This window comes from Nannobrachium achirus (assembly GCF_963921795.1).
Source record: "Nannobrachium achirus genome assembly, chromosome: 13".
NCBI lineage: Eukaryota > Metazoa > Chordata > Actinopteri > Myctophiformes > Myctophidae > Nannobrachium > Nannobrachium achirus.
Genome location: NC_137833.1, coordinates 31,946,460 through 31,956,707, shown reverse-complemented (window position 1 = coordinate 31,956,707; position 10,248 = coordinate 31,946,460). Strand labels below are relative to the sequence as shown.

Genomic DNA, 10,248 nt, shown 5'->3' with positions numbered 1-10,248 from the left:
ATTTAGAAAATAAAAGAAATAACGATTGATTTGGATTTGTCAGATATTTTATTTATTTTGGCCTAAGATGGCATATTTTGGCTAAGGGCTAGGCCTGTTGTTCTACTGTATTTCTATTCATCAGCTTTATTTTCTTTTTGCATAATGGTCAAGATTCTTTTTTCCCCCTTATAATTACTTTTTAATCTACATTATGAGCTATATTTTCCTCCATGCCTTACCCCTTATCCCTGAATTTCTTTGCCTTTTTTCACTATTTTGAAAAACATTTTAAAATACTTCAAATAGCCGATCTACACCGAAAGCTGATCTAGCTTGTAGATCAGCTATTTAAAATATTTAAATAAATGTTTTTCAAAATAGTAAAACATTTCGAAAGAGTTAAGGGATAAGATGAAAGAAAATCGGGCCCTAAATCATGGTTGGGTTATGATTTCAGTAGCCTGCTGCCCCCATTGCTCTGCCCCTGCTGAGTGAGATTACCTCTTACTGCCGACCGGCTTTCACTCTGGTGCTTGAGGACACCATTCAAAGTAGGGGTGCGGAAGCATTGAGTTCAATGGAGAAGTGGGGACATGTTCCAGCTCCAGGTCACTCAGATCTGACAGTCAGTTGTACATTGAAGACTCCACAGTCTAGCACAGTAAGGACAGGCAGGCCACTGTGCATTTGTTGTGTTGGCACCAAAGTTGTGAAACACACATAAAAACATGCCTAAGACCAACATTTTCACTGTAGAGCACTCCACGGTTCACTTGTTGTTTTGTGTTTTATGGTGTGTGTGTGTGTGTGTGTGTGTGTGTGTGTGTGTGTGTGTGTGTGTGTGTGTGTGTGTGTGTGTGTGTGTGTGTGTGTGTGTGTGTGTGTTTGCTGTTTAGCCTCTACTCCCTCCTGTTGTGACTGACTGACTGACAGACAGTATGACTGAGTTCGTGTCCTACTGTTTCCACAGTTTTCCACTCTCCTTTTACCTCCTTATCGTCCTCTCTGCTTCCTTGGGTGAATGTAATTAATACGGAGGCCGGACAGAAAATTAAACACAATGCTTACCGCTGGGAATACCCTGCATAATCAGAGAGACAGAGAAACAGAGAGAGAAAGAGAGGGAGAGACTCAAAATTCATTCTCACCATTTAGCAAATTCCATCCGCACAGCGACAGTACCATCTACTGGTCACTTATTGGAAGTGCACCATTTTCTCCTTAATTTGCCCATGTTTTTAATTCTTTAAAAAAGCAATCTGTGTGTCTGTTACATGTGTCCTTAGCGGTGGCAGGCTCCAGCGAGAATGAGGAGCGCGTGTTTCGTGAGCGGATGCGCCCCAGGAAGCGGCAGGGTGCCGTCCGCAGGAGGGTTCACCAAGTCAACGGACACAAGTTCATGGCTACCTACCTCCGACAGCCCACCTACTGCTCCCACTGTAGAGACTTCATCTGGTACACACACACACACACACACACACACACACACACACACACACACACACACACACACACACACACACACACACACACACACACACACACACACACACACACACACACACAGGGGCATCAAAAGGGGGGGGGGGGGGGGGGGGGGCTAGTGGGACTGAGTTACTAGGGCCCAAGGGTGGAAGGGCCTTAATTATTTTATACTTTAGCCATTGAAAAATAGCAGATCTACAAGCTCACAGCGCTGCACCGAGTGCCGTGCTGCAAGCTTGTAGATCTGCTATTTTTTAAAAGTCGTGAAAATGTGTGCAAATCTTTGAATATATGTATTTTTTTAAGCGAACATTTGTAACAGACCCTTTCTATAAAGTCTGTATTGTTTGGGGTGCAATATTAGCTATGCAACACTTATTTTTTACCTCTCTCACAAACCTTTATACAGTACAACAACTCCTGCAAATCACTCCACCTTGGATAGAATATGCATTCTAGATAAACCTTGATAATTCACAAGATAAATAGACAGACAGACTGACCAATATTGATTGAGCCCCATGGGACAATTCATGTGTCATAGCAGCAAAGGTAATAAGAGTAGAGATACAAGTTTACTATGGGATTTTTGTCCTATACAGACCAAGCTGACTCCTTTAAACAGTAGACAGATCGCTAATCCTCATCCCAATAGGAATCATTGTAAACTAATACATATATACTGTACATGATAATTAGCAACATTAATAACATGAATAGAAATACCATAACATACTAAATACTGAAATGTTACTTCTGGGGGATCTGTAACAGTGATTCCATCCATGTACTCAGAGTGGTAGGAGGGGAGAATTTTTCATCCTTTCCCCCCAAGACAAAATTTGCACTGACAACTGCAGGCTGTGGCTGTGTTGCTGAGCTTCCAAATGTACTCTTCCCAGTAATTTATGTTAAACAATGAAGACCACAAATGAGAAACTCTGCATCTTTTGTGTGCCTCCTTCCAGACCTCCTTAGAATGCAGTAAAATTGGACTGGCCTTGTCATAATTCTGCCCCTTTTCCCTCGTGGACATTTGTTATATCCCCAGCTGCTAGCACATTCAGTGCTGAAGGAAAACTGACCCAATTTAAAAACGTTATTATTTATCTCTCTCATTCTCACTGAAACCACAAACAAACCATTATCCCAATAGTTGAGGGGAATGCGAATACATGATGTTTTTGTTTCCTAACAGAAGAATTGCTGTAGGACACAGTAGCGAACATCTGCATAATACTTTATAGCTATATACGGTAGAACAGTAGTTCTCAAACGTCTTTGGCTCAGGGCACCCCTGTAAATGACGCTTTAATCCACAGCATCCCTGAATAACATTAACAGTACCTTACATTTATGTCAAATATGTACATCTTTCCCCCTAAGATACAATATGTCACAAGGAAAACTTGAGAAAATAATAAAGTTTCCATTAGGACAGATTGAAAATAATGTTATACTTCGCGTTTAACCCATTCCCTATTCTGGGGGGAACATTCACCAAAAATATCTCTATTTCTACAAGCTCACAATAAGTCACATTTGGTGTACTGTAGGCTGAAAAAGATCACACAATAACACAATCATACAGTGCAACTCAGGTCTGTTTTACTAAGTATAAGTGGTTAAACTGAAGTAATATTGATAAATTCCAATTATTATCAAAGTTTTCTGAGGCACTTGCGTCACGGCACCCTAGGGTGCCCCCAACACCCACTTTGAAAAACTCTGCCGTAGAACACTCGTTTGTAATGGTCTGCTCTCTCTGTCTCTGTGTTTCAGGGGGGTCATTGGGAAACAGGGCTACCAATGTCAAGGTAGGTTAAATAAAATGTCTCCTGTCTGAGCCCAACAGAAGATAGTGATAGAATTGTCATAGTGATAGAATTGTCATGCTTTCATTGCATCTTTCAACATTGTGCTGTATAATTCATGAAGTTTAGAGAAAATGAGACAACACTGGGGACAATCAAATGATAACTCATAATATTTTTTGTCATAATATAAAAAAAGAAATGTATGAATTATAGCATGGCTGTACTGTTATTGACTCAAGTATTGTCTTTTTTATAACTGTACCATCATTGAAATATTGGCTGATATTTTAAGATATATAGCCAGTACTGACACCAAACCGCGTGAAGCGTGGTTGAAGATTGCAGCGAGTTATGATGGTTTTAATTGAGGATACCGGACACATCGCTCCATTACCGGACACATCGCTCCAATGAGCACCAGTATTGGTCTTGGGCTCACTGGAACAGAGTTTTAATTGGTGTCATTATTAGTAAAACCTATGAACGTAGTGACATTATACAAATTAAATTATTTATGTCAATTTGGTTGCTATGAAAAAGGCATGCCTGATATATACGTGTAATCCTACTTGTGTGTGTGTGTGTGTGTGTGTGTGTGTGTGTGTGTGTGCGTGCGTGCGTGCGTCCTTGTCCAGTGTGTACCTGTGTGGTTCATAAGCGATGCCATGAGTTGATCATCACAAAGTGTGCTGGGATGAAGAAGCAGGAAGACAAAGCAGAGGCAGAGGTATGCTGGTATTCAACTTAAAATGAACTTTAAAGGACAACTTTGTTTTTTTTTTACAACAAGGGTTCATATTTTAGATTCTAATTAGAGAAAAGAAAAGATGAGTGTTAAAATGTTTTCATTCAGTGGGTCGGGGCATACGTGGCTAAATATGTCTTTTTAGACACAATAAGCCGGCAATTTCTATTTACACCAGCCCCCATAAGACACATCTGCCCATGAAGGATTGCGGTGCATTTTGGGAATTGGCTTATTGTGTCTAAAAATACATATTTAGCTACTTGCATGCATGCCCCCAGGCTGGAGTCATGCATGCAAGTGGCTAAAAAAATCTAAATTGTTAAAATCACTAAAACGATTGAAAGAAGTAAATGAAAACATTTTAACACTCATCTTTTCTTTTCTCTAATGACTAAAATATGAACCCTTGTTGTAAAAAAACAAAGTTGTCCTTTAAAGCTATACTGTGTAAGTTGCTCAACTACTGGTCAGCAGCGGTATAGCAAACCGTGGTCGCGTGTGCTTTTTTCGGCCGTTTTTCACCCGGGACCACCGGGGCGGCGCCGCGGACAACTGCGTCTTGCCGAGACACATCCGTAGAGGGTTCTCGCGACCCTCTGCGACCAGGCGTTCGCGAGTTACATGCTACTACTCCTACACCAGAGAGTAAACACTGCTGAGGCAAGCTACTTCCTGAGAAGACGGCAAGGCGCGCCATGATTGGCCGGTAGTGTATGATCCGCGCTGTGATTGGCCGTAGTGTATGATCCGGGAGTCAACGTATACGGAAGGATAGAGATGACGTAATGTTTCCACGAAATCCGGTCCCCGGCCAAGATCATAGATTACATATTTAGAGAAGGCTTTAGAGGCTGAAATTCACGGAGTGGGTCTTCTAAAACTTTAGTGATTTAATAGTTAGATCAAATGTAAGATTTGTTTAATTGAAAAAGTTGCATAGTATAACTTTAAATGAAGCAAAAATTACTCTGGATGTGAATAATTATAAGTGTGAATGTTTCATCATTCGGGTGAATTCGTCTGATGTGACTAAATGGAAAGTCTTCTCTACCACGAGAACTTCACCTCATTGGAATGTAAAAATGAGAGTGAAGATTTTAACTGTTGATGAATGATCAAAGAGTTTGTGGATGCGTGATGTGACTTGTTGTGAGCTTCTATTTTTGAATAGCCAAAGTTTCGAATAGTGCTTGGTTAATGCATGTTTCTCAATAATAATCTGATTCTGCAAAGTAACTAGTAACTAAAGCTGTCAAATAATACAGTACATTTGCCCCTGAGATGTAGTAGTGTAGAAGTATATAGTATTACGAAATTGAAATACTCAAGTAAAGTACAGTGAAAGTACCTCAAAACTGTACTTGAGTACTTACAGTAGGGTAAAAGGACTTTCACCACTGTCAAAGATGAACGGAAATATGGAATCCATGTTAGACAAGTATACATGTGTACTGTTGTTTCCTGTTGGCACATTTCACCCAGGTGTTTTCATCTCACTCATGTCACTATGTCTGCTGTACTCACTCAGCAACGAAATAAACAGAAAATAAAGGCAAGCAGTGATCACCCCATGATGTGCACTGCAATATAATTTCAAATGCACTGCATTGCAGGGGCTTTTTGAGAGTGAAAAATGAAGAAGACATGTGTGACATGTGTGATCTGGGCAGCTTGCCCTAGGAAATGTGCCAAGCTCAATAGGGAACAACGGTATATGTACATGGACCGCTCTGTGGGTTTTCCTGTGAATATGGTCCCTCTCTTTCCCTTCCATCCAGCCTGTGGGTTCCCAGCGCTTCAGCGTCAACATGCCCCACAAGTTCAGCATCCATAACTTCAAGGTCCTCACCTTCTGTGACCACTGTGGGTCTCTGCTCTGGGGTCTGCTGAGACAGGGCCTCCAATGTAAAGGTACAGTTTACAGTTTACAGTTTAGGCATTTAGCAGACGCTTTTAATCCAAAGCGACTTACAATAAGCAGATAAAAACATCACAATAATAACAAGATAATACACACATAGTACACACACACACACACACACACACACACACACACACACACACACACACACACACACACACACACACACACACACACACACACACAGACAGACACACAGAGTATATACAACTAGTCCCACATACTTTCACATATAAATGAATTATTGATATAATGGAAGTCAATGAAAAAATGGGTCTCCTCACAACTTCATACTCACAAAAAAAGAAAAAGAAAAAACAGCTTACTGTGGACGCTTGAACTTTTGAAAATTACGTTTCATCCATTACCGCTACTGAATAATGTCGATTTTTTCTTATTCCCTTCATAGAGGGATCCTTCGTCAAGACACATATATTAAAATATATAATAAAATGAAACAATTTTGTACATTAGATACACATTCATACACTCATTCGCACACAAACACGCACGCACACACGCACACATGCACACACACAAACCGATTGATTTATGCTAATATTGTTTTTTCTGTATATCTTGGTCTGTCAGTGTGTAAAGTCAACGTGCACAGGCGTTGTGAGAGCAACGTGGCCCCTAACTGTGGCGTGGATGCCAGGGGCATCGCCAAGGTCCTCTCTGACTTGGGGGTCACGCCAGACAAGATCTCCAGCAGCGCCCACAGACGGAAAAAGGTGACATTTCATGTGATATTTGAGTGTAACCACAGTGTGTACCACATTTCTTCTGTCCATTTATTTAACTATGTACCGGTAACTCCATGTTATTTGAATTCCATTACTTCCAAACCTTGGTGCACATTAACACAACTTTATGTCCAGTACAACTAAGCCGTTTAGGCATTCCGAAAACCTGCTGTAATCAGGTTATGCTCACTGTGACTGTTTTTTATAATCAGCTTATTGCCTCAATCACGGTACGATCAAATTATTACTGTGCATGTAAACCCACAGCGAGAAACGGAGAGATACTGTATAAATCATGATTGTGAGAGAGTTCTAAAGTAAATCAAACACGGATCATGGTAGTTTGGGAGACTACTACTAGTTGCTAGTATGGTCAATGATGCCAGGGGCAGCAGTGGCTCAGGTTGGTAGAGCAGCTGATTGGGAATCAGAAGGATCCGGGTTTGATCCCAGGCTCCCCCTGGGTTAGTGTCGAAGTGTCCTTGAGCAAAACACCGGCTTCCAAACTGCTCCCAATGAGCAGGTTGTTACCGGCACCTTGCATGGTTTCCTCTGCCATCAGTGTGTTAATATATGGATGGATGAATGTCATGGCCATTTCTAAAGCGATTTGGATAAGGGGTCGTTATAAACGCACCACTATATGATGATGTTTCTGTCAACAGAAGTTTTCCAAAGGTCAAGACCCACACCCATTGGCAGGGACCCCACAGACAGAGGTTGACCGCTCAAAGTCCGCACCAACATCTCCCTGTGACCAGGGTACACACACACACACACACACACACACACACACACACACACACACACACACACACACACACACACACACACACACACACACACACACACACTTACCTAGACTACTTTTGGGGACGCATGACAGAACACCCCCCTTCCGGGGACTACCCTTTCTGAATGGTTTAGAGAGAAGCCGCGACCAATGGTGGTGCTCAGAGGATGCCCACTTTACCAAACCGACTTGATAGGTTTGATTTAAGCCTTCTTTCAAACGTTGGATTTTTTACCTGGACATTGGGGACAATCACATCTAAGCCACCTTTGGGGACTTGGGGCGGGGCTTATTTCACACTACAGGAAGTCACCTTTGGGGACTTTGTCTATACATACACAAGTCTACTTTAAGCCACCTTTGGGACTCTGGGAACATAATTCTAAGATTTTGTTGATTTATTTTAAAGCTCCACTTGACAGGCTCCTACTTATGTTGTGGAATGCTGCTGGTCAAATTAACCAACATGCTGCTATTACAAATAATATGTTCATAAATATTAATGTGTACATTAGGGTCTAATAATCAAATTAGTTATTAATCATTTAATATTTGTAATGCTTAATGTAAATATTATTTAGGTCCTATTGTAGCCTTCTTTGGCTGCCGATACTATCATGTCATTGCAGGAGTTGAATGCAACAATGTGCAAACACAGCAGCATAATTTGAAGTACTGTTATTGGTTCTATGTAGACCATATCCATGTAAAAATGTTAAATCGGAACTTGTTTTTTTCTTTATAATCTTGAGTTAATACGGTATGTTGCCATTTGCCCCAGAGAGGCAAATAATTGCCACCATTTGCCATCAGAAATGGAAAAGAAAAATCTATGACCCGTTATAACATGTTATAACATTATAACAATGCAATGTGACATAATTTACAAATGCTGTACTTCCTCCAACTCTATATACTTAAACAATTGCAATTGTTTTTACTGTATTGTTTGGGACACCTGCTTTGGCAATGTTAAATGTTTTCTCATGCCAATAAAGAACAGTACAGGACTCTTCCTGGCGTGCGACCTCGCAGAGAGGGGGAGGAGCTTCCACTTCAGCGTGTCGGCTCGCCCCGGCCTCCCGGACTTCTGCTTCCCGTTCTTCGGCTTCACTTGCTGCGCCATCGACGACGGCATGCGTTTCCAGAGCAACGGGGGCGGAAGTGGCTCCGGCGCCGTTAGGGATGTCCAGCTCCTCCCCTCCCTCATCAGGAGGTGGATCGATGTCATCGTCGTTTCGTTTTTCGGGCTCCCGTCCAATTGCGTTCCGGTCTTTGGAGTTGTTCAAGAAATTAAATGAAGTTACAACAATATGACCACTACGGTACTACCACTCATCCAAACAATAACTACAATAATGCATTATTGCATTATGGTCAAAACCGCATGTATTATATATAGCCTACTTAAAAAGGTAATCTACATATCCGTATTTGCAAACATACCAGTCTAACCAGCAATGCGACACAGAAGTAAAGTGGCCGACAGACTTGACACTATGGCAGGTAAATAAAATGTTGGGGCATGTGGATTTTGCTTTGGAGTTGCCCAAGTGCATTATTTGAGTTAGGTGTCTTTCAAAATAAGATATTAATCTATTTTTGTATTATCATACAGTATATAATTTGCTGGTATTTGGCATCGGCTAACCCAGAAATTGTGGTATCGGGTATCGAATCTGACATGAAATAGGGACATCCCTATCTCAAATATTATTTTGAATGTGACCGGTAATCCTGGGCTCTAAACTGCATCCCCATGGCCAGCCAGGGCGCCTGATGGAGGGGACAGGAACAAACAACGTGATCCCTCCACGCGATACGTCCAACCAGTGAAACTCCCCCAGGTCAGGTGAAAAGAAGGCAGCTTGGACTCCTCATGCATTGAAGGAGCATGAGGCCAGTCCACTGCCTCCCCAGGTTGGTGGGGGGTGTGCAGAGCCCAGGATCACATTAGGTAATTGACACCGGGTGAAAAATGGGTTACAAAATCGTGGGTTAAAAATTATATTAAAAAAAAAAAAAAAAAAAAATTGACGGTCCCTACCTGTGTTGGCAAGCCGCCACGCCTCTCCCCCCTGCCTTGCCCCTGGTGGCAGTGATCTTCCTCTGCTTCCTGCTCCTCGGGGGGTCATCATAGTCTCCATAGATGTTGGGCGGCTTGCGTACCCTCTTGGGTCTGTGGGTCACGCTGGAGCTCACGCTGCTCCTGGTCCCACACAGGCTGCGGGAGGCCGGGGTCTGCACGATAGGGAAAGACCACATGCTTAGACTGATCGTTAACTGAAGCTGTTACTCAACCCAACACAAAATACCCTTTTTAAAAACACAAATAAACACATGGGAAACCCTCACACCCACACCATATATAAAATTAAACTTTTCAATTGTCAGCAACTATGGTTGCGCCACACTCACCTTGCCCAACACTGTCAATTCCAAACCACTGAGACAAAGTTAAGATTGAGGACAGCTTTCCACTAGCACATACCTGAGTGACCTCTGTGGCATGCGTGCCATCCTTCACCTTTGAGCAACTGTAAAAAGTAGAGGTGAAGATACCCCTACTTGATGGTCCAGATGAGTCAGACATCGGTCTGCAAGTGCAGTAACAATAAGTTAGACTTTTACAACCAAAAATACTAATACCCATTACCCAAGCCCCAAGTGCTTTCTATATTCGTAAAGGGGAATTCCACACATTTACCATTTTCTTCTGAGAGCGTACAAATGCAAACAAACGAACCCTCACGGGT

At 42.0% G+C, this 10,248-nt stretch overlaps 1 protein-coding gene across 1 annotated transcript in view; it reads left to right on the top strand.

The window, feature by feature from the left end:
* The window catches only part of LOC308297267 (protein kinase C epsilon type-like), a gene marked incomplete at its 3' end in the record, with an annotated part of 93,105 nt that overhangs the window by 46,478 nt on the left and 36,379 nt on the right, over positions 1-10,248 (top strand). The window contains exons 3-8 of the mRNA XM_080740682.1: positions 1,269-1,437; positions 3,250-3,284; positions 3,920-4,011; positions 5,811-5,943; positions 6,545-6,687; positions 7,365-7,461. Of these exons, the coding sequence (XP_080596808.1) occupies positions 1,269-1,437; positions 3,250-3,284; positions 3,920-4,011; positions 5,811-5,943; positions 6,545-6,687; positions 7,365-7,461 (669 nt within the window). The remainder of the gene's footprint in view (positions 1-1,268; positions 1,438-3,249; positions 3,285-3,919; positions 4,012-5,810; positions 5,944-6,544; positions 6,688-7,364; positions 7,462-10,248) is intronic.